Source organism: Chlamydotis macqueenii, chromosome 2, assembly GCF_036417535.1.
Source record: "Chlamydotis macqueenii isolate bChlMac1 chromosome 2, bChlMac1.mat, whole genome shotgun sequence".
Lineage (NCBI taxonomy): Eukaryota > Metazoa > Chordata > Aves > Otidiformes > Otididae > Chlamydotis > Chlamydotis macqueenii.
In genome coordinates, this window is record NC_141557.1 from 103,771,388 (window position 1) to 103,797,448 (window position 26,061).

At 36.3% G+C, this 26,061-nt stretch overlaps 1 protein-coding gene across 1 annotated transcript in view; it reads right to left on the reverse strand.

The window, feature by feature from the left end:
* Nucleotides 1-227: 227 nt before the first annotated feature.
* The window catches only part of DOK6 (docking protein 6), a 262,700-nt gene continuing 236,866 nt past the window's right edge, over nucleotides 228-26,061 (reverse strand). Inside the window, exon 8 of the mRNA XM_086742170.1 lies at nucleotides 228-367. Within this exon, the coding sequence (XP_086598296.1) occupies nucleotides 228-367 (140 nt within the window). The remainder of the gene's footprint in view (nucleotides 368-26,061) is intronic.

Below are 26,061 nucleotides of genomic sequence, written 5' to 3' on the forward strand. Positions count from 1 at the left end.
CCACCCGCCCCCCTCCTTCCTGAACATATCGACAAAAGGAACAGCAAAATAAATAAATAAAGACTTAGCCTCTGCTTTGGGGAAGCCGCCTCTCCAGGTTTCCACCTTGGCGGTGACCTGGCTGGAGCTGGTAGGCATCAGTTTTCACGGCAAATGGTGGGTGGCTCCCCGGCCATGGTGGCACACTCCAGGCTCGACTGTCTTTCCTGGCTGGCTGCCCCCAGCTGTCATTGCACCAAGCCCGAGCCATAGCTGAAAGAGTAGCTGCTGGCCAGCGAGAGGGACTGCTGGTGCTCCTCGCTCTGCTCCGAGGGGTAGCTGGGAAACGTCTGCGCCCGGGACACCTTCGCTGAGCCGAGGCTGTGACCTGTAGGGGAGGGACATGGACACAAAAGATGTAACTGGGCTTTAATTTAATTTTAATCTACTTGAAGCCTTTCACCACGGATGTAGACTCTGATGGGCTGACTTTGTACAGCTCAGTGGTGCCAGGGTGTCCAGAGAGCAGATGTGCCACACCAGGCCTTGCTGGGGCTGCAGAGGAGGGTTTTCCCCATGCCCAAGACAGGAGCAGGGTATAGATCCCCAGTGGAGGCAGAAGGTCCAAAACTCAGCTCAGGCATTATTTAGTGTCAGAATTAATTTTTTTTTTAATTGCAGAATATCGTATCTATATATTTCCTACTCTGTAAATCTCTATATTTGTTAGTTCGAGCTGATGAAGAACTAACACACTTCTTATTTATCTGAAGCACTGCTTCAGTTGTGGAAGTAATGCCAGCAGTTTCAAAGGGATGTCACACAAACACCGCTTCAGGGACTTATCTTGGATAGGATGCTAGTTTGTCAAGTAAAAATAGCTGTAATTTCAGAATGAACTGAAGGTGGGATATGGCCACGTGGCAGAACACTGGTTGGGAAAAGGATGTGCAAAATCTTCGTCAGACAGGCTTGTGAATCTCATACAACCATGTCTTGTTCACTCACAGCCAGCGAGATGCGAAAACGTGTGAAAAGCCATAAAAAGAGAATGACCAAAATTAGAAGATGACTCCTATGGTCTAATTCTGTATCCTGATCATTTGCCTATGTCAAAATTGCCTTTTGAAACTGAGATTTAATTAGTAACAAAAAGTTAATTTCCAAAGTATATACCTTGATGCAATTTATATTCTACATTTTTTTGGAAATGTATATTGAAGCCTGGATTTAAAATGGCTTTGGTTAATGCTTTTAAAATATATTTAATATATTTATTATATGTAGAAATCCATATCTTATCTTTCCTTCAACCACAGAGCTATTAAAAAACAGCTGTAACAGAGCAGAGACTCAGTCACTGAAGAACACAGCTCACTTTGAAAAGCTTGAAAACAGCTAGCAGCTTTCTAGACTGCTTCAGGAGTGCTGGAACCAAGAATGATGTTGACTGGATTTGGTAAAACTTTGTCCTAACTTGTATTTGGAAAAGTTTGGCTATAGCACATTACTGACTGCTTCATGAAAAAAATCGTGATCCCTCTGCAGATGAGTCTATCAATCAGAGCAATACTGAGACCAAGAGAGAAAAAACCCCCAACTAAATAAAAAATAGAATAAAAGGTAACGTCTCAGTGACAATGGAAACAATAAAACTAGAGACTGAATTCCCAGTGGCACATCATAAAAATCCCTTTCATAGCACGACCAAGCAGGGTGAATACTGTATGTGTATTTCTACTGCTCATTCACTGGGTTAAATTGACATTGGCTATCAAAACACAACTGAGACGCCAATTTAAAAAGTTTTCTGCTTCAAGAAGCTTTTGCATCAAACTGACTTAAAATGTATTGTGGCTGTGAGGTCTAGGCTACATAGCAAGAGCACTGATAATACATTGAGAATAGTCTTAAATGTTCTATTGCTTTAACTAAATTTTCATAGAATGGTTAGGGTTGGAAGGGACCTTCCAAGGTCATCTAGTGCTATTGTGAGCTTTTCATACGTTTTTACTTTTATTTGAGGTTTGCAACATGATTACTGTTAGTTTTTTTCTTTTTATTTAATGCAAACCTAAACATAGAAAGTTGCATAATTGTAGGTTTTATTTTTGTGTTCCAAATCTGGCATTTTCCTTCTAAGGATATAAGATCTTGTTTTCTTTTTACCCAGAAGCTAGAATTACATGTATGCTAAGGGCCACATGGAACTGCTAATCCAGTCATGTGATTTGCTATGTGAAAATTTTCTCTTTCTTACCAATAAGATAAATAAAACATATCTAGGTATCACTTTCCTCCGTTCTCTTAATGTATTTTATGAAAAAAAAAGCGAAACTTAAAAATAGTTCCTGTGACAATAAGCAGGAGTAAAGACACTTGCCAACCAAGGGAGCTACCTGAACTCAGGCCTATTTGTATCAAGTGCAGTATCTCAAATAATTAATTTTGAATTAACTTCTGTAGAATAGTGCAGTTTTAACACAGTGATGAAGAGTGCCCCTACTAAACTAATTTCTAGCCAAGGTATCAAGGCAGTGTCTTAGAATACTTAAGTTTAAAAAGGAAATTAAATTCAGGTCTCCCACTTCCTGCATGTGTGTTTCAGCTGCTAGCACATCTCTTATTGTTATTTAAAATAAAGCTTGTAGCTGCTAAATCTCACAACAGGGCTGATTTTAGCAGTTCTGTAACCAAAGAGGTTAATGAGGATAAGTGACTACTTCTTCCCTGCCAGCTAGGATATGTAGTCAGAGAGAGACAGAGACAGTCTCAGATCCAAAAGTCTAAAAGACATATTCAACAGAGCCAAAAGATCTAAGACACCTGGTTGAGGTTCAAGCTGAACAGTATAACATCAATCTATGGAATTAATTACAAAAAGAATAGAGGACATATTGGTTCAAATGAAATGAGAAAGCTATGGCTAATAGAGAATTTGAGTTTAGGAAATAACGGCTCTATGCAATATGTTTACTTTCAACTTACATTTTTTAAAACAATGAACTATTATAATATATTTAAATAAAATTAATAAAAAAATAGTGTAGGTAAAATAATGAAATAGTACAATGGTTCCAAGTTGGTTTAAGATTTCCAAGCAGTAAATTCCCAAAATTTAGGTTTTTGTTCAGCTTTTAAAAAAAATAGTATAGCTCATACTGGAAATTTTAAATGACAATTGATTCTTTTATTTGCATTCCTACTAAATATTATTTTAATACTTATACAGCTCATCAGCCTTATGGAGTCTTAGGTACTGTAGTGTCTTCACAATTACACTTTATGTCAGCAGTAAGGATTTTGAAACTAAAGTTACAGGAAAAGTTTTTGCAGTGAAGAATTTAAGTTCCACAGTTTTCTAAGTTTCCTGCTTCAATAGGATTTTCTGTGTCATATTTGGGTCTTAAAAGGTTAAAAGAGAAGAAGAAGAATGCTGTTTGTGGATTTTGCAGCTCTTTGGTACCACAGCTGTTTTCAAGAACACAAAACTCTCTACAGTTCTTCTGAAGTCAGCATAAGAGGAATTTGATTAACACACACTTTGCGACCTGAAGAGAGCAGTAGAGTGGGGGGAGTTTTTTTTTCCACAGCTTACATATGAAACGTTTTTGTTTTTTTTTTTTTTTCTGTTCTAGGACAGGACCTTGGAAAGGTATTATTCAGCCTACTTCACCCTTTATTTAAATTGACTCTCAGGATCATAGAATGCAATGAAGCTGTAGTCCAAAGCAATTAGGTATGAATGACTCATCAAGATAATTTAATGTAACCTGGCAAATTACACCCAAATTAGATTTTTCCTGATCTTAATTATGTTGGAAGCAGAGGCAGTATACACGAGGATCTTATTTCATGACATGGTGCTTATTTATAACAATTCTTCAGAGGAAAAACCCAGTGGTTTCCTAGTAACAGCAGTGACTGATGTACATATAAGTAGATCGATCACAACTTCTAAGAGAAAACTTGCAGTACTCAGCTAAATTAAAAGAAGAAAAAAGAAGAGAAGAGATCTGGGGATAAGCTTTAAAAGCTCCCTTACTGCTCCTTCTTGGGAGATGTTTTTCTCAGTATCAGATTCAGAATTCTAATTCTTAACAAGAAGGCATGCGCCAAATCTTTTTATTTTCTAAATGTAAAAAAAAAAAAAGGTCATGCTTTTCCAACACAAGAATTCAAGAGACTCTCTAATCTGATATTCTTTGGTTAGAGCATTCATCTATGATGTGTTAAAATTCCCCTCTGCCTGTCAGTAATGTTTGACACCACACTTTCTGTAATGGAAATACCAGCTGAAAATGTTCCCTTTCTCTTCTCTGCCTGTTCTGCCGTTCACTGTCCCTCAGATGTGCCATTGCAACTGAAAGGCTGCTTTGCAGACTGAAGCACTTTGGTCATCTGGTTTGTGAGAGCCCTAAAAATCATTGTACTGGCACAGCTGAGGAGTAGGAATGAGCAGCCAAGGGTCGGAGATGGCAGGGTTTTTCTCAGACTGGCTTTGGTGCCAGATAGTTTGTGTGGGGAATGATGACCTGTGAGCAACATCCGGCCAAATGCAGGCAAATGCTATTGCCACCAGACTACTCACTTCTCTGATGCTCGATCGCTTTTGAAACCCTATGACTAAGCTTTTCCCATACAAGACTTAATATAAGTGCATATTTTTGCAGTACAATGATTAAAAATTAATACAACCAGAGACTCCTGTGTTTCAGCTTCTGTTGCAGACCTTTTAAGTACCTCATATTAGACAGTCATTAGGTAAAATACAGAAGTAGACTTTTGCAGCTGCATAGCAAGATTTCATCTGGGTTTTCTTAACCTCTAAACAGATGACTACAAACAAAATGATATTCTTCTAATGTAGTTTTACTGTTCTAAGTAATAATAATAAACTTTATTTTCAAAAATAAAACTTGGCATTTCCATTCCCAAGATTATGAGCATAAAATTGAGGTCATTAAATTAAAGCCAATTGGATATTTTTATTAGTATTATGTTTTGTTATTTGGGAGTGCTCTGAGACTTTGTGAGGGCAAGAGTTCTGTGACTGCTATAGATGTTTCTATAAATGTTATAGAAAAACATGGTTGTTCAAAAGAAATTTCTGTGAGTCAATCAGTGCAAGCTAAGACCAAATAAAGTGAATCACTTCTTGCATTGCAAAGCATTCTTTTCTTTTTAGAACTATTCATTGGAAAATTCTGTTGTTCACAATAAACAGAAAAGCCTAGAAACCAGTGAAACAGAGATGATGAGGTTTTCTCCACAAAGGATGGTGCAAAGAGGTGGAAAAAACCCAATTAGCCAACAGATGTTTCAGCAATGAAATGTTAGTAAGGAGTCAGTTGTATGCTGTTTCCTCGCACAATTCTCACTAGACAATAAATGCAGCCCTTCAGGGAGAAAAGTTCACAAAACTAGTACCAGCCTTTAATCTAGATTTATATTCTCTAAGGACTTTCCCAACAGCAGTGAAAACTTATGTTGGTACCAGAAGAGATCCATAGATTGCACTGGGGGTATGGTTCGATGGAGAAGTGTGTCTTGAGATATTTCAACGTCTAATATTCTTTCTTTGCAGCATTTTTGTTAAGAAATAGGACAAAATGGGAAAGGGACTGTAGCTATGCACTGAAAGCCCACTAGGGAAAATGAAATAGTTACTGCAAGAAACTAAATTATTCTGACATCTTATTTCATATGGAAGCTTTTATCCTCTAAGAGCTTTTGTTGCAAAGAAAGAGACTACATTTTTTATTCTGGGTAAAGAAAATGTTCCTCAAAAAAAACCCCTACTACAATCTCAAATCAGTTAAGTGGCTATTATTGCATCAAAAAGGATACTTTCATTTAAGGCAGACAATAAATGATTGCTGTTATCCTAGTTATAAATTGATACTGGTTAAAATTCTGCCAACTCTCCGTATTGAATATACAGTGTCTTCTATTGAGCTGTTGATGACAAAGCAGCTTTCCCTTTTCTGCTGTTAGATTATTGAAATAACTAAAGCAAAGTTTCCTAGCAGGACAAACTGCTAGGAAGCAAAACATTTATTTTGCAGTGACAATGCAGTTGGATTAGAAGGGCATTAATGGGTACAGCAATTATTATGCTGTCACTCAGAAGAAGACGGAATGGAAGGGAGCAGATGGAAACTGAAAAATAGCATAAACTACATTACAGCATATTGATTTCCATATACTTATTGAAAGTGAAACTGTGCTCTTGTTTCAGTTCCAAATAAAGAAATACAAATTTTCCCTTGAATTTAACTACAGTTAGAATTAAAACTCCAGGGAGCGCAGCTGGGTTCCAACTTTTATATTTTCTAAAAGAATTTTGGATTTCATCAAGTATTTATCTTTCTGAAGAGAAAACAAATATCAGGAAATATAATTTTTGAGATAGACTTTAAAGAAAATTATTTAGTCTATTTATTAAAAATAATTTTGAATAAAACTAATTTAAATAGATTAGAAAGTAGATAGGAAATACATTAAGAGAGTGAATGTAAAAAAACCAAAACGTCCTAACGTTTCTAAAGATTTTGTTTTTAGTCTCAATTAAATAACATTTTTAATTTCTTTAGAATGTGAAATTAAATTTGGTTTTGTTTGTTTGTTTGTTTTGGGCCAGCATAATGATCAGTAAGTATCTGAGTAGAATATACTTGTTCCTATTACTTTCCAGAACGGGAAGACTATTATTTATCTTAAAAATTTTTGGCATTGCCATTAAGTCCTCCTCTAGAAAAGAATATATCTTACGTGTGCATGCAGAAAAGATTGCAGGATTAGCAGCTTAAAACTAGTAAATTTACAGTATATCAAATTTTTGAGTCTTAAGGAAAAAGTTTTCAATATTCCAATTTTGGCAGAAGGATGCTGGAGTTTTATGAAGAGTACACTTACATGTCAATATTTTGAAATAAAGAAAATGCATGTCCTTACAGCTTTGCAATAGTGATAATTACTGCAATACCTATGAATAATGTTAATTGCTTATAAACCCTAAGTATGGAAATAATGAGCACTATTTCATCTGTACTCTCACCTAAAATAGCTAGTAATTAAAAGCAGTATCCTGAATCACATAACTAAAACTAATGTATTGACTAAAAGTCAAGTTGGTTATTCAATAGTTTAATTGTGGTTGTGTATTTCCAGACAGTGCATTTAAATACTTGCTTTCCTGTTGCATTTGGACTGTATATCGCCTCCTCAAGCTATCACTTGCTGATGTGGTAGAAATATCAGTACATCAGCCACATCTGTCTCAAAGATGAATGAGAACCTTAACCTCTACTTTTAATTGATTATTCTTTGTCCATTGGGGATTTTTTCTAGTAATCCATCTTTTTATTCGTAGTACCAGCTTTCTATGCCTCCATCTGTTTATAAAGACAGGAGATATATATATATCTGCTTCCTAATATCTCCATTTAGGAGGGGGAAAATAAATTTACTTGCACACATCTCACATTACCCAACAGTTTTCCCCCTTTCTGCCCTCATTTCTGCAGCCAAAACATAACACATACTAGGGAAATGTAATCTATTTTACCTATTACACCTCTTTGACTTTTGTGCTTTTATTTTTAATACATAATTGTATGCCAGCATGCCCGAAATACAGAAAGATTAAGTAAAAGAGTGTATTTGACCGGAGTGGCAATTTTTTTTTTTTAGTTCTGCACTCTGAGACAACATGCAGATAAAGACAATAAGCTTGAACTTAGCTTTCCTATGTTATCTTCCAGATATAGAGTGCAGTGGTCCTTACAGAAACTGACTGACTTCATCTTTACAGCTTTTTACACTTGTGCTAATGTTGCAACATGAAACCAGCCTCCTCTCTCTCTCTGTTCTGAGTCCAGCTCCTTAACTATGCCAACACAGTTGAAGAAGGCATAATCACGTTCTCATTTAACACAAAATTAGGCTAAGGTCCAACTTTGTTTCAAAACAAACAGAATTTTCCAGATGAAAACTCTCAGAAATAAGGGTTTCCAGGTTTAGTTTCACAGATTCTGCAGAAGTGACATTTTCTGCAGAGATATTTTAAATTTTTAGTTTATCAGTTTTAAAGTATTTATCAGGGAACCCTTATCTGCGCTAGCTCTGCATTAAGCAAGCAGTTGGGATGAAACAATTACAGTGCCTTCTTCTAACCCAAACTATTCTGTGATATGATGCAATACCTTATTTTCAGCCATTTTGCTTTGTGAGAGGAAACAAACTATCTTGTGTTAAACCGCTTAAAGAAAACATTCAGCTGTTCTTCCTTACTGGCATACTATATTAGGAGAGCTGTAGTTTTCTCTGAATCATTAAAAAAAGTAATACAATTTGTGCGTGTTAGAGAAGTGACTAGGGTCAAGGATTTTGTTTTCTAATTAATACAACCTTGAAGAATGCCAACCATACCCTGGGCTGCATCAAAAGAAGTGTGGCCAGCAGGTCGAGGGAAGTGATTCTCCCTCTTTACTCCGCTCTCATGAGTCCCCACATGGAGTACTGCATCCAGCTCTGGAGCCTCCAACATGAGAAGGACATGGACCAGTTAGAGAGGGTCCGGAGGAGGGTCACAAAGGTGATGAGAGGGCTGGAGCACCTCTCCTATAAGGACAGGCTGAGAGAGTTGGGGCTGTTCAGCCCGGAGAAGAGAAGGCTCCGGGGAGACCTTATAGTACCTAAAGGGGGCCTACAGGAAAGATGGGGAGAAACTGTTCAGTAGGGCCTGTTGTGTTAGGACAAGGGGTAACGGTTTTAAACTAAAAGAGGGTAGATTCAGATTAGACATACAGAAGAAATTTTTTACAATATGAGAGCAGTGGAACACTGAAGCAGGTTGCCCAGAGAGGGGGTGGATGTCCCATCCCTTGAAGTGTTCAAGACCAGTTTGGATGGGGCCCTGAGCAACCTGATCTAGTTGGAAATGTTCCTGCTCCTTGCAGGAGGAGTGGCTGGACTAGATGACCTTTAAAGGTCCCTTTCAACCAAAACTATTCTATGATTCTATGACAGTCAACTGTTGATCTTTGTGCATAAATAAATTTTGAGTATAATTTTCTTTCACATTTTTGAAAATCACATCTACAAGAGTAATTTAAAATATGTAGCTATGTAAGCAGTGTTATCATCTTGGTTTGCAAACTTGTTAGGTCACTTGTCACTTTTCTCTTCCTCAAAATGTTTTTGTTGCGTTTTTATTACAGCCAAACTAAATGCCCAGTCAAAACACTGATCTTATCAGATACCTTGTTAAAAAAATCAATATCTAAATCTGTTCCTGATTTATTATGAAGCATCTTACTAAAAAATGCAATGTAAAAATGCAAATTTATACATTTCATATCACTTTGATGATATGGAATATCTCACTGTTAAATATTTATTGCATTTCAAATCATGGTGACATTTCCCCTTGGATACATTATTCCACAAAATACTGTACAGGCCTCATACAATTCTACTGATAATACAGAGGTGAAGTGAAATAGTGAATTTCTAGTTTCATACTAGAGTATCTAAAACAAAATGAAGGAAAAAATTACTTACATTGACAAAAACTGTATAACATAGAGATAGTATATTGCCTTTGAAAATGGGATGCTGCTGGAGGCTGATTGATCAGTACTGTTCAATCTTGTTGCTGTTAAAATTCTGCTGATCTTTAGTGTGGCCAGTACTCCCTGGCCCTGCAGTATTTTCATTATAAACACTCCATTCACAAAGATTTATAACTAGTCTATAAAAAAAATCGCCATAAAATGAAACTCAGCACATGAGGTCTGAAGCCAGAAAGCAAATTTGGTCTGACAGGATGGAGCAAGTATGATTTTCACCATGTTTTAATGTAAGTAAAATACAGCTTTGATCGGAAAAAAAAAAAAAAAAAAAAAAATTGCCACACAGTATAGTTTACATTGCTTTACATAGGAAAAGATGGGGACAAAGGATTTATACCACCCCAAATGGATACCTATTCTACAAACATTAACTTTAAAAGACAATTTTATCATGTAGTTATAATGTAATAACTAAGCACATATAAAATATAATGTCTAATACATTCAGGGTGAGTGTGGTGACACAGTTGAGCCCTTCCTTTGACACTTTCTTTGCATGCCTGAAGAGCCAGGGAAATACAAAGATAAAGGGTAACAAAACTAACCCCTATGAAAACCACCCAACCAACCAACCAAAAAAGCAAACTAAAATCCAAGACATGTTTTCTGCCTGTTTGGCTTTTGCTGTGGAGTCAGATGTGCTCCACTTCTGGACCTGTTCAAAGAAAAGACAGGTGCAATTGGACCACGCATTTTAGCATCAGCTGCATCTTAGATTGCCTTAGCAAATTGTTGCACTGCTGTCTCAGTCCTGATTGAGCTCTGGCAGTGCTCCTCCCTGCACAAAAGCAGCAAAAGTTATCTGTTTTCATCATATGCTTCTACCTCTGTTACAGAACTCGGAGTCATTCCATCACTGCACTCGCCTATAGGTACTTAAGGACAAAATGTTCAAACTGCAGGCAATTTCCTCCAAAGACAGGAAAAATTCTTGGGCTCTGGTAAAACATCTTTCATTCAAGGAACATTGTATTCCTGGTGTAACATGGGGAATTAGTCTTGCTTATGTGTATTTTGCTGGGAAGAGGAGAAGGAAGGTGGCTTCTAGGAGGTAAAAATGTAGTTCCCAGTTGAATAAAATGAGCTACTAGAGCCAACTAAAGATTTCCCATTATTTTTTTCCCCTGTTACAAGTGAACAAATATCAGAAAAGATAATAGTTCTCACACTAATATACACAGGCATGAAACACTGTTTAGAACCTTTGAAAATATGTTCTATTTTTTCACCTCTGCATTGAAAGCATTTGTTAAACCATTTGTTATTCAGATTTAAGTTTTCTATGAAATAGTTCTAAGAAATATTTTTTAGAGGGCCTTAATGCTATTTCAAGCTGCAACTAGATGCCAGTAGTAGATGCCATATAAAAGTGAAAATATTGTATTAGCTGATAATTAGCTCTCTGGCAATGATCAAGAAGGTTCCTCAAAAACTTGAGGACAGGAAAATACACTTCCCCAGCAGTTCTAAAGAAGAAAAGACAATGTGTTTTTTAAAAACAATTTGAAATTATAGGCTTGTCTGAAACTTAGTTAATAAGACTTGAGACTGTAGGCATTTTATTTAAACTGTAAAATTGCCTGACTTTCTTTAAAACAGGACTTCATCTTTCACTCTACCTGCTTAGAACAACTTAAAAGGATAGACTGAATCACTGAAAAATTGTAACTACAAATTTAGGAATGCTTTGACACTTTCCCACTGGAACAACAAAGACAATCTGCTGAATGACACACAGTCATTAAACACACTTGTAAATTAAGATTAGACTAAATGTATCACTAGTGATAACACAATGAAAGCATGATGATAGCTAATTATAAAGTTAGAAAAGTATCACAGAGATATACTTCCCTCTCATGCTGGAGTTATAGAAAAAATGTGTTAAAAACTCTTCCTGTTCCTGCTATCATCTTTGCAGCAAAAACTCATCCTAAAAGCTTCTGGAAGTGGAAAACCAGCAGAGAGTTTTTGCAAAGGAGTAGTAAACCAAATAAGCTTATACACACAAGAGAGAATCTTTCAGTTTAAATGATAGTATCATTAGGTGTTTAATGTCTGTTTGTAAGATGAAGTTGTAAAGCTCTACCAGAAAAAGTACTTTTTCTAGTAAGGAATTTTGCAGGCTACCAATATGCAATCCTTTTAATTTAGGATTTTGAGTTTATTTTATGTTTTAGAGAGGAAACTTAAGCTGCGATTGAAAAGATTGACTAAAAGAAACTAGTACTTTTTATATTTCTGACATGTTTATTTAAGTTTTTAATATTTCTCAATCATGGAGAAGAGAAGGCTTCAGGGAGACCTTATAGTGGTCTTCCAGTACCTCAAGGGGGCCTACAAGAAAGATGGGGAGAGACTGTTCAGTAGGGCCTGTTGTGACAGGACTAGGGGTAACGGTTGCAAAATAGTGGGAGGTAGATTTAGATTAGATATTAGGAAAAAATGTTTTACACTGAGGGTGGTAGAACACTGGAACAGGTTGCCCAGAGAGGTGGTGGAAGCCCCATCCCTGGAAACATTCAAGGCCAGGCTGGATGAGGCTCTGAGCAACCTGATCTAGTTGGGGATGTCCCTGCTCCTTGCAGGGGAGTTGAACTAGATGACCTTTGAAGGTCCCTTCCAACCCTAACCATTCTATGATGCTATGATTATTGTATCTGCCTCAAGTAGACCTCCTGAATATCTTCTGAAGAATAACAATACTTCCTTTACTTTCACAACATATAGTTCAGATTTCTCACATTTAGCAGTTTATTCAGGATAACCCAGTCACGATTCACCAAAACAGAAATAAAAACCCCTGCCTATTTAAAGAGCACAAGGACAAGTTACATAGCATAAAAATTCATCGTTAATAGGAGAATTTGAGATCCATGTGGTAAAACCAGTATAACTTGAGAAAGCTTGGAATAAGTATCTTAGCAGATCCTATCCTAGCTAGCTCAACAGACTTGATGCTAATTGCTGACATGGTAACAGTGACCATTTCGCGTCAGTGGTATTTACCTGAAGATCTTTCCATCTTCATGCCCTGTTCAGCGTTCAGACTGAAAATTATTATTTTTTTCCATGATTAAAGATTGTTTTGTGGTTTTTTAAAGTTAATTTAGTTATAGTCATTAAAATCTCCACTTACTTGTCTTTAGTTAGCTAAGTATTCTCTTGAGACAAATTGACATGCATTGATCTGAATTAGAAATAAAATTCTACATTTTTCAGATGAGAAACATATACACTGTACTCAAAAACCACAGAAATGGATTCTATGGTAAAAAATTAAGGTATATTTTGAGTCTCTGAAATTCTCTAACTCTTAGGAAACTGTATAAACCTAATTTTGAGGACAGATACATAAGATCTCCTGAATGTTTCCATGCCTTCTTTTGAGGCATTTGGTAGTAGCCATTGTAAAAGGCAGAACAGTTTATTAGGTGGTTGTAAGTGTAACTCAGTAGGAAAGTTCCTAAGTTCCTTCCCAAAGCTTGGTTTCTGTGCAGACACTGAAGGTGCGGGGAACAAAGGAAAGGTTTCTGTCTGTATTGAGCTTAATAGCACTTTGAGTTCTTTTGTTCCTTGCAGAGATTAAATATATAAAATATGTAGAAATAAGGCAGTTCATAGAGGCTAAACAAATTATTTTCCTCTATAATTTATTCTCTAAAATAAAGAAGTTCATTGATTTTAGATTATATAAGTTTAATTGGAACGAAGTAGATGCCTAAAATGTCAATGAAGCACTCAGGAAAGTCAATCAATTTTTCATGACACTATAAATAATTTCTTCTAGCTGTGAAAGCCTTCAATTACCCACTAGGAAATAAAAAACAATGGCTATAATTCACTGAGGGATGCAAATGATGTTCTTTTGCTTTTTTCCCTGAAAGGGAATTTGCTGTGATTCAGTGTGAAAAAGCTGTGTCATTTTAATCAGACTTGTGTAAAGCTAGAGGAAAGGCAGAGGTAGATCCTGAAAAGGTGTGTCAAAATGCTTGATCTGCTTGTGCCTGCAGATGGGAGGAGGAGGAGTCCTTTTTCTTTTGCCTCCTGGATAACAGAAGAAGCAGCTTAAGCCAAAGTACTTATTGCCTTCCCCAACCCAAATAAGAAAAGAAATAAATAAATCGACCATAGAAACCAACTATAATAATAAGACACGCTGGAATTACCACTCACAAGTCTTCTCTTTGAAAATTTGTTATTAAACCTGTAAATATCCTGTCCCATGTTTTGCCTTTTCTGTTCCTCTGCTCACTGAGGCTGGCTTTTTGTAGTTTCTCAAATCACAGAAGCTGTAAAAGCAGCACAGCAGCAGTCCCTTCAACAGCTTTCCTGAATCCCAGCTGCTGGGAAGAGAGTCCTGACAAAGCCCAGTGCATTCTGGCAAATCAATTGACCGATCTGCTGAAAGCAGGAAGGAAGAGAGAACTATCATCTCTAAAGTGACATTTATTCCGCTCTCTCTTGCTTCCAATTAGTTAAGTGTTACTAAAGCAAGCCAGGAAATGAAATAAAAGTGCCCATAGTACAAGGCAATAACCAGCAATGATATTCAGAACATGACATGTACAAAGTAATTATACTTCATACAGACATTGGGAGAAAAGAATGTCTTACATTAAAGCAAGGCATTTTCCTGATGGCGATTTTGCAATTGGCTTTGACTGGAGAGGGCTCTAATGCAGACGGTAAATTCATTTTGAGTGTCTGTAGTCATGGCACACAGGTAACAGATGATGATGTGACCAAAGATGAAGCTCACGGGATTGTTGAATGTTCAAGATATTGGTGCTGGGTAGCAGTTTAGCTAAGAGCAACATAGATGGAACAGAGCCATCAGCAGTAGAAGGGAAAGAAAAATAACGTAAAGGAACCACTTCACAATTCCTGAAAAAAATCTGAGGAATTTCTTGTATATAGCTAGACCACTCGGTGCTCCAGTCATTTTCAGCTATTGGCAGCCACACAGTGGCAGGTGAAATTCAGAGCAGCCTTTTTTGTATTGCTGCTCAGAATACACTAGGACACAAAAGAGACTAAAACCAGCTCTGCTTTCCACCAGCACGGCTTGCTTTTTTTTTGGTGCTATTTCTACTGTCAGGGCAAAAATTATTAACTTGCATGTAAAGTTTTAGGTTTATTACTGCAGCTCTAAAGGTACGGAAATAAAAAATAGAACACAAGTAGCTTTCCAGCAGGACAAAAATGGCAATTTAGAGAGCTGGAAATCAACTATGTTTTAAAAGGGAGTTAAAGTATAACTTTAGCAGAAATTACTTTGAAGGTACTGTATCTGATGAAACAGGATGACATACTTCTACATTAAGGCAAAATGGCAGCTTGCAAAATGGTGTTCTATAAGGTACTGGCTCCAAGTTGCAACAGAAAAGCCAAACTGAAATTAAACATATATATCCTGTATTTTAAGAGTGTATTGAGGACAATTTTAAGGGGAAAAAACAATAAAATCTATCTAACAAAGCAATTTAATAAAATAGAGAAGAAAGCAAACGGCTTTTTCCAGTTATTTCCAATTTATCTCTTTATAGTCTCCTCCCTGGAGAAATAATAATTAAAAATCAGTAATTGTGACGACTTTTACTCATGAATTGTTAAACAGAATAAAGCAGTACTGAGGAGTTCTTAGCTAAGTCCTCAAACTCAAGTGTGAGATAACTTCCGTAGAACAGGTATGCTATTAACAACAATATATAAATTATTTATATCACAAGAAGAACAAGAACTAAAATCTTCCATGTTACAGCTCACACCAGTGATGACTGCACCATCTTGATTACTCAGGACACTGATTTTGCATCATAAAATCACCACATTTACATCCCATAGCTAGAAATTGCATTTAAAATAATTTTCTTTATATAGTCTTGCAGCTGCAGACTTGAGCACTGCTAAGACACAGAGGAGGGAGTATTAGATCTTTCTTGGAGAGCTTTGTCTCTCACAAGATGAGATCTTTGCATTCTTTAAAGGTTTTATATTTTTCTTCATAAGTGGGAAGAATGGGATCCAGATAACAGTTAGTTACTTCCACTTTTGTTTCTTTACGGTGGATATTTAATGAAATACAGGAATGGGTATAGAAGTCTTTAAAATATCTCAGCAACTGAGGAACTAGCTCAAAATGTCAGACAGTCAGTTCTCAGTACAACAGCCCCTGGCTTCATAAATTAACTTTGAAAGGCATATCAAAATTAAACAAACATTTCTTCTTTTTTAAACAGCCTCATGAGAGCAATCATGTGCTAGAAAAGGAACTTTTCTAGGGTGTGGAATCTGTCTGTCCATTTGTGTTAAAGAATAATCAGGAAGTGAATTTAAAAGACATCTGGGGAGATATCTGAATTTTAGAAGATGTTCAGACCTGCTGCTGAAGGCTTTGAGACCATATGCTTTGCTCCTATAAATGTGTTTTTTAGAAGATACTTACGGATCTCAGTAGAGGCAATGAGCAAGGGGAGATTTAATTTTTAAGTCTTTGGTAGAATGCCTAACTGGACCACTATGATGCATTATAAAACCATCCTATCACTACTAAATTGTTACTTTAAGTGCAAAAATAAGGAAGCAGTAGCAGCAATGAGCAGACTGAAAAATGTAGTCTTACTGATTCTACCAGCTACCGGCTAGCTATTACTCTTCTTCATTTTACACATTCATTGCCTTGAAAAGTCAGCAGAGATGTGTCACAATATCTTGAATTTCCTTTCAAGAATTCCTTCCTTTTCAGAAATTTGAAAAGAAAGAAAAGAAAAACCTCAACAGTAATGTTTTTTTTTGTTGTTTTTTGTTTTTTTTTTTTTTTACTTGAGCCATTCAAAAGGGAAAAAAAAAAGTGATGTAGTATCTATTGTGCTTGGACGACAGCACCTTTACAAGAACTGGAGAGAACTGGAATGGAGTAAAAGGGAGTATTATCTTAGTATTTTAACTTTGACTCAAATAAAGGAGGCAAATAGCATTCTTCGCTAAGTTTTAAGAGGAGAGGCACTATCTGACAGAAAGCATTTCCTCCCCCCTTTAAAGTAGGATGTGATTTTTAGTTCACTGAATGTCACCCTTTGATCAAAGACTTTACATCTACTGTAGTCATTTGTGTGATTTCACACAAAATCCATCCTTTTCAGTTCTTTTAATGCCCTATTTTTGCTGAACAACAGCCTAAATATACATACATATATATATATATATAACTTACCAGCTAGAAGCTACGAAACCAGTGAGAATAATTTCAAATTATGCGCAACACCAAACCACTAAGAGGGTCTGTCCCTTGCTCAACCCATCTGTGATGCAGTAGTAATAGGGCTGGGAGGTTTCCAGCTTTCTAATTTTTCTGTCTGGAATGTCCTACATTTTCATTATTCTGCAGTAACAGCAATCGCTCTGCCACCTGCTTTACTCCTTCATGCTCACAGGTAAGGCACAGGGATGGAGTACAGTCCTTTTTAGTGAGATGGAGAGCACCTCTTCAAACAGAACCTTTTATTATTTTCCTCCCATTAGTATCATCTTGTACTGCATCTAGCTCCTGCCTCGTTAGAAATTACTACAAAGCAGAGCTACTGCAGGAGGACTTGTCTCTAAATTAAATGAAAGTAAATGTGCATATGCAAAAGATAGGGGAACTGGGTGATTAATTTTTTAAATACTGCTGGCTGATGTAAAGTATTTATTTGAAGTTTGTTCCCTGTGTGTCTCTCAAGTCTGCTATTTAAGTTACTTCTCCCACTATACACAACATTCAATATTATTTGTTAAGTTAGGAAGATTTTTTTTTTAAAGGAAAAAACCCTAAAATTATTTCCAGATGCTAGTCCTTTTACAAAGAATTTGAATTTGCATTACTGTTCATTTTAGATGACAATATATTTATCTACTCAGCACTTCCACGAAATGGAGTAACTTTACGCCTTTTGACATGCATACATATTTCTTTTCTTATTTTTGAGAAATTTTTAAATTCTTAGACTTCAAGAGAATTCAAATATATACTTTTGCTCTGATAAATGAGAGTCAGCTGGCATTATGCTTCTTGTCTTTTGTTCACCTTAGTTGAATGGGACTTCAAAAATTGGCCAATGATAAACAACAAGAAAAGAGACAAATCTGACATTCTAAGATCTGGAAGAATAATAACTTTACTATTAAATTAAAAATATTATTTTTCATTTTTACCCCACATGACCTTTAAAGGTCCCTTCCAACCCTAATGATTCTATGATGGAAAACTATTTCTGATGAAATGATCAGATACAAGTGAATTTTCCTAAGGATTCATACATTCCCTATTTCCATAACTTAGTTTTTAACTTCATCAGCAATACCATGCATAAACATTTTCCATTAAGCATTACAGAGTGATCTGTGGAAAATGTATAATTTAATATCAAGAATCTTAAAAATATTATAGTAGATTTTGAATATTTGTAATTTTTACTATTTCACTTTTTCATCATAGGATTTATTTCTATGTTGTATTTATTTCATATACTCAGATCGTGTCTCATATAAAAAAGCCCCTCTTTCTATCTTATGTGTTCCTCAAGAATCCATACATTTAAAAAGGGACTTGATAAAAAAGGATGCTTTATAGAGCATACACTAAATATTATTGAGGGAAATGAAGAGAAATATAGGGAAGTATAGTAAGCTGTGACACACCATTAGCCATTTTATCACCTCTAATGTGTATTGCTGGACTCCTTTGGCTGTTTATCTGTCCTGGAAACTCTAAATAAATCTTTTTTTTTTTTTTTTTTAACTGGTGCTTTATCAGCTGGAATACCACTGCTGCTTAAAAGATTTTAATATCTTAGCTCCATTCATCACAGCTGCTGTCATGTCACAGCACTTAGCAGAACTGTCATATGAGAAGTTAGCACACCTGCTGAAAACTGTGAATATTAATTAACTGTATTACAATGTGATTTTTTTGCATGCATCAGAAAAGTGTATCATTTGGATATAAAGCATCTGGATGAGACTTATCGAATCCCACCTGAAAAGTGGATTTTTTTTTTCTCCAAAGGTTTAATTTCCTGATAAAACAATAGTGTATTATATTTCACATTTTGTTGTACTTTTCAGCTGACTGAGTTTTGCTGAGAAATAACTAGCCAAAATCCCTGTTTGGGTTTAAATGCTCTTGATGAGCTGGATTATTTTTCTTTCACCAACACCACACCACTGAAGCAGAGCGCAGCTTTTTGTGCACCCAGGCATCCCTTCGATCTCCATCACTGCTCCAGCTATCAGCTGCAGCCCTGCAATTCCACCTCCTTCAGGAGCATTGCTCCCAAACACCATAGAAATGACCTCTGGGTTTTGAAAGCAAAGGCTGATTTAGGACCTGCCTTCCTCCATCCCCCCTGAAGGCTCACAACCTCGGTTTGCAGCGCATCTTGCTGCAGTCACATCTGATTACCTCGTAACGTCTTTGGGGTCTGTGCCATGTGACAGCCGAGTGCAGGGCTAACGGCATAAAAACCCCTCAGCCGACTTCGGTAACTGGGGCTCTGGCTGCAGCTTCGCAAGGCAGCCATTTTTCCTTACACTGCCCACTGCTCAGATAATTGGTGTGACATTTAATTTCTCCCTTCGCTGGGAGAAGACACTCGGGTAGAAAGAACTTTCTTCCAGCACTTGACTCCGACCTCGAGTAAAAGGGCAATTAGGCTTCATGGTTCAGGGGCTGACACCTCTTCCAGGGTGGTCAAGAGCGGGAGGTCCTCTGCTCTATCACTCTGCTGAAAATGAGGCATGATGGAAAAATGGAGTGAACGTGCTTCCTGCAAATGTATGCTGTCAGGTAGTTATATGCAGATAAAACCTGTCAGTCACATAATTAGGTATGATGCCTGTGCCATTTCTTCCCTCCACAAAATCTGATGCCAAAGTAGAATTGCTTGCCAAGTATGTGGCACACAGATTTAACTAGTTCAGATAAACCAGAGGTGTCCATGAATTAACATTGACCTTCTAGGTCAGAGATTGTAGCTCTGATTGCTGTTTTTCTCCTATGTGACTTCTGCTCTTTGTTAGTCTTTCAGGAAAGGGACAATTACGCTACTGTGGTTCAGTCTCATGTATTGGTTTATATATTGAATTTCTGAGAGTTATATCTGCATTTCACTTGAGAATAAATCTCTGTCTTCAAATACCACTGCATGGGACTACAGAAATTCTGTAAAAAGAGTTAAAATATTGACCACAGCAGTAGCAAAGATGTTGTAATCTTAGAAATTATATTTCAGTCCTGAGAAGATTTGCTGGATATGAAACTGTAGTCGTACTCTTTTTGCAGCAGTCACTGGTTGCAATAGTCAAAAGACTACAACTCTGACACAGCAGCAGATTCAACTCCACTAAGAAACTTATTTTTTTTAATCACTGTTAACATAGACTGCACCAATTAAGGAGTACGATCTAAATATACAAGCTTAGGAATATTGCTCCATCTGAGCATTTTTATGGTCAAGATATAAGAGTAATGTGACACGATTAAATAAATAAGCAGCAGTTAAAGATTATCAGCTTTGTGGCTGAGCCGCTGCAGTATTGTCTTTGAACAAATCACACAACTTCTCTCAAATAAACAAACCAGCCACTAAGGGAATGATTTCACCCTGTAAATTATTATAAAACGTACAATCAAAGCCAAGCTACATTCACCAGAGGGCAACCCAGCACTTTCCAGCATGAAAAAGGTTCTGTTTTATAAATATTCCTATATAGGTAAGCCAGATACAGTCAGATTCTCCAAAGCTCATAAATGAAACAGCAAACATAGTATCTAAGCTACTCCCAAGTAAAACAAACTGAGCTTCTCGGAATAAAATGAGATACCAATAGGAAATGCCTTTAAGGTTTAAAACAGCATAGCAGCATTTAAAGCCTTTATTTTCTTTATTGTTGCAGATATCTGTACTAACAGATGGTTTCAAAAAGATGTGTTTCCATTTAGGCTTCTGCTGTACTATATTTATGAGTGTATAGTCACAAGACACACGCCACCTGGCTTTGCACTGTGATTCATTCAGCTGTGGGACTGTATTAGGTGAAAATCTTTTGCAACATTGAAGAAATTGCTGGAATTTTGTAGAACTTAAAACTCCTGCAGTTTGAAGCACTCTATCCTTTATCAGTAAGAGTAACTATACCTGATATTCTGTCTAGAAGAAAGAGTAAGTAAGAAGAAAGAGTAAGTGGTTCTCATATTTCCAGGAGATAACCTGTTATTCGATTGTCACTGACAAAGCCGAAGGAACAAATCTCACAGTCCATATGAGTAATGAGAAGAAATTAGTTCATGAAATCTAGTTATTTCCAACCGCAGATCTAATGCATGATCCACAAAAGTTACTTATTCTCTTCTGCAAAATTATTTGTGTCTGAGTACACGCACAGTTGTGTATCTTTATGTATACAGAAGAGCCCTAACTGCATTTTAAAGACATGCTGTGTTTTCTCCTTTCAGCCGTAGCTTTTGAATGATGCTTTGTGGAACCTATTAATTCTGTTAGAGTCCTTCTGGAAAAGAATGGAAGGTGACACAGAATTAATCGGAGACTTCTCTTGGCAGTAATCCACTCAGGGGCTGAATACACATTTTCTAAGGGCCAAAGCACAGATATCTACATGTGGTAGCCTCAAGATTTGTTCTGCATGGATATAAGCATACCGACAGAAAGGAGCAAGGAGAGAGGGAATTGACCTGTAATTTGAGTCTCAACACAAATTGCCAACAAGGCTATTCTCTCTCCTCCTCAATATTACCCACTATGAATCCTGTGATCACAGTCAAACTACGGTCTTTGAAATATGTGATGTAGGAAAGAAAAAAAATTAAGTTTTCACACACTAATGAATCAACTTGAGACCAGCTTAAATTTTGTCACACATTTAGACTAACATGGGAGTTCACCTCTAACTATTCCATGTACCTAGTGCCACGGGCTCCAGAGCCAAAGAGAGCAAACTATTTGGAAAAACAAAGGAAGCCAGAAAGCTTAAATGCAATTAAAAGTATACTTTACTTATCAAAGAGTGAGGAGACACCGTCATCCTTCCACGTGAAACAGCTAGAAATTTAAAGAACTTTTTCTTTTATGCCTGGTTGAGTTATTCCGGTCAATTTCCTCAGTCTTGCAAAAGATTTCTGCCTAATATGACTCTGAAGCTCAATGAATCACAGCTGGAAAATGGGAAGATGTACATATGTTTCTGATCATTGTTAAATGTACTTGATCAAAGTCTGAAGTAAAGTTTTCACTTTGGATATACTTCAAAAAATACTTTTGTAAAAGCTTAGTTTGCAAGAAAAGTGTCAACACTGTTTTGAGACTGAGCAAATATATTTATAACCATTCTAAAAAATAAAGGAAAAAAAAAGCAGATTGTTTCTATTTTAATACCAGATAAGCGCACAGACAACCCACATGGATAAGCTATTGACAAGGTCATTTTCTGTGACTGATCAGCCATAGAGGCAGGTCTTGGTAGTCTTATCATGGTTACTCAGTGCAGGAGGTGCTGGGCATGCTCTGAACTCATCGCATATGCAGTAAACAGAACAAAAATTACAGTTATATTACATATAGAACTGGAGGTGCACGTGTATTATAGTGTAACATACTACTTAAATTGCAGCCAGAGCATAAGACAAGATTTAGGGTTAGAACTTTGCTCTCCTTTCCAGATACATCATACAAGTCATATATATGCAAAGAACTAAATAAACATTCCAAAGAGAAGTATAGATAGTATCAAACAATTGTGTGCTCACATAGGAATTCTTTAATTTTTCCCCAGATTTCTCCCTGTGAGCTGGGAAAAGCTCAAAGAAATGTTAATAAAGAATAGAGAATAAATCTACTATTAAAGGGCATCTCTCTTTAAATGCAGGAAGACTTTTACAAATAATCTTTCAGTTCTTGAATGGAAATGTCAAACTCTTTTCAAACTTTTCATTTATATGCTCAGACTTCCAGCACACGCAACAACTATTGCAGATATATATCAGACTCATGTCTTTTGTGGGAATCTTTACTTTAAAAATTGAGGAGAAAAACTAGCCATATTTCACACAGCCTGCTGAATGGAAGTGAACACCTTTTATTCACTCAGATACTACATGCTCAGATTACAAATACAGGTGCAGAAGCTTGCTTTTCTAACAACAGGATCAGCTGGACTCAACACTACCTTCCCACAAGGAATGGGCTAGGGAGAATGACACATCTAGGATAATTCTGGGAATTTGGTGGGGGAAGAAGTACAGTCTGAATAAAGTTGACCATGTCTGTGCTAAATCTACCCTGCTGCTCTACATTGTCACAGCTGGTGGCTGCCCAGGGATTAAATTTAAAGGAGATTTCCTTCATATAGAAATGTAACAAAACAGGGAATCTCTTATTCTTTCACTGCGATCTCTGCTAGTTCAGAGATGAGACAGTGTATTGTTTTCAGTGTGCTACAACCCAAGCTGTCATTTTCCTGACAAGGTAAATAGTGAAGATACTCAAAGACTTGCAACCACGCAAAAAGAATGTTCACCATTACTCATGTAGTAATTTCCAAGATGCCGGTCACTGTCTCGACATAGCACAGCACTACGAAAGAGAAAAGGCTTGGGTGTCCTTTGCTTCTGTGTTCCCCCCACCCACCCTGTCGAAGAAGGAATACTTTAAACTTCTAAAAGTTTCACTAGAAAATTAATGTCTCCATCCTGCTGTTATGCGAAAATTATGGAAAAGGAACTCAGCTAAGGAAATAGCAGTTCTCCCACTGTCAGGACTACATGCAGAACTATGATAAGCCTGCTCTAAGAAATGCCTACTTTCATGTAAAAATGCATAGTAAATCATTTCTCCAGGAAAAAGGAATTTGTGCTGCACTGGAGATCATCATAGTGTCAAAGGGAAGAAGAAAAGTATAAAGATACACATTGGAAAGTTATTCCAAAAAGCAAAAGTACATATAAACATAAAATACAGCCCAACACAATAAATACTCTTGTTTCAGTTCAATGAAAGGAATTTTGTTAACACAGTAAAACTAACAACTGTGCTCCTCTGTCACAACGTCTAAGCGAATAGAGCTCTCTTATCAAATACCCTTGTGCTAAAGCGTTCCTTTGAAGTCATCACTTTCAACTGGGAAGAGGTTCAGCACTTGGGCAGACAGAAGAATTATTTGTATGCAGTCATCAGCACAACTTTTTTTTCCAGCATCCTAAACAGACCAACCCAATTAAGTTTATGGATGAGTCTGATTAATAATGATTAATATTGAATCAAAGTAGAGGTTGCACACATTGTTGCACTATAGTATTTCCACTGCTCTGCAATAGATTTAATTTGTGGTTTGTAAATAGTTGTGTTTGTGTACTGTTACACAAAAAAATCTAAAAAAAACCCCTGGTTTAGCCTGTCCTGTTTTCCTTTTGAAGACCTAATGTCTAGTGGTATGAAGCTCTGTCTGGAGGAATATTTATGTCACTTACCTTTTTCTCTAACTGTGATACAGATGCACTTAAGCAGTCTTGTAACTACTGTCCCTTCTGATCACAAAATGGCATTTTGTCTATGAGTCAACTAGTTTTGCCAAGTTTGCAAATTGCCAGAGGGACCACATTTGTAATCTTTAAAAACTGACTTTTCCATACATTGTTTTGATGGCTTAGATGTTCGGCATTATTTAGACATTAGAACTCTGTCTTACTCATTAGCAGTTAATGGACTGGGAGCAAGGAAACAGCTAGCATTTCGTAAAGTCATCTTTACTGAGAAGCTCTAGTAGTGGACTGAGATCAGCTAAGTGAGAACAAAAATAAACTCTGAGAAAAATATAGCTCTTAAATATATGAATAAATAATCTACCCCACAGCTAGCAAAAATAATATGATAAATTACAGTCTAAGAAGTTTCCTTGTTCCTGCATTTTGAAGCACTCCTTTCATTTTATTTCTGTCCTCCAGTGATTTATCCTAACATTTGAATTTTTTATAAAAGTCCACTTGTATGCAACAGCCTCTAGTAGAGGTCACTCTGTGTTCCCACCAAAAAAAATATGTAATTTCCACCCAAAGTAAGCATATCTCAGGTCTGACCTACTACTAGCCTTTTTCCACTTACCAAAGTCTCCTTACAGTGGGAAACATATTTTCTTGCAGTGACATGTACTTTTTTGGCATTCAGTGGCAATAATGACAATAAATATAGCTCCTAGAGTCCTCTAATTGTAGTCCATCGCTATATACTCTGCATGTGACAGTGATTCTTGACCTATGGGAAGGTGTTCAGGTAATCTGATCCTTTTTATAGAAAAAAACTCCTGTCTCTTAGTCTCATGGTGAGCAGAGAATGTCTCTCTCCTTTGGACAAAATCTAGATGCCTCTGTTCCAAGCAGTTGTTTCAGCCATTTCAGCAACATAATAAGACTGTGTCATGAAACCCACTGTTCTCATCATATTTACTCTATATTTTTGTCTGAAACCACAAAGATGTTGATGATAGGTTATGATTTTATGACATTTGTGTGTATATTATATTCCCTTACTGTAAGCTTATTATATTTAGAATGAAAAAAAATGCAAATAAAGTAAAATAACATCCTGTTTCTTGTATGAATATTCAATGTGAACAACAAAAAAGTATACTTTAATATTAAGAAAATGCTATTCCTTCATTCATTGACTCTTTCATCTGAGTCCTTCATTACAGTATTTTCTATTTGTCTTCAATTGGAAATTAAAATAACAAAAATATTTAAGACAAAGCTGATTAATGATCCAGAAGCTCACTGAAATCTATGCGTGTGAGCTAATCCTTTAAGAATGATTACTGATAAAGTAATTTGTTCATAGACACAGTTAGTTCCTCTTCTCTGATAATAGTGCTTAATCTCCTTAACATGTTAAATGCAATCCTGAAAATAACAAAGCGGTTATCACCAGAAAATACTAACAAAAGATTAAATACATCCATCCATAAAGAGGTCTAAAATTTGTTTTGATTGTTGTTGCTAGAATAAATGCAAGATGAAGAATATAAATGTAATCAAAGTGTGAAAATATCAAGTAAAAGGCCACTCCTAAGTGATCTATTTTATTTCAACAAATAAGAAAATCAAGTGGTACAAACATAAATCTAGCCAAATACAGATGCAGAATTGAGTTAGTTTATGCTGCGAGAAAATAAGGCTATGAGCAGATCTATATGACACAAAAGACAGGTGGATTTCAAAGTTGAAAAGCAGCTTTGAGTAAACTTGCTTATAATTTATTAAATGTAAATTTGACTAAACTAATTGAATTATATTGATATAATACACTGTGACTGTTTTTCTCCTTTAAAATAAAACATTTTAGAAATTGATTTTAATTTCTAACTGTGTTAAATTATTGGATTATACTGATGGTAC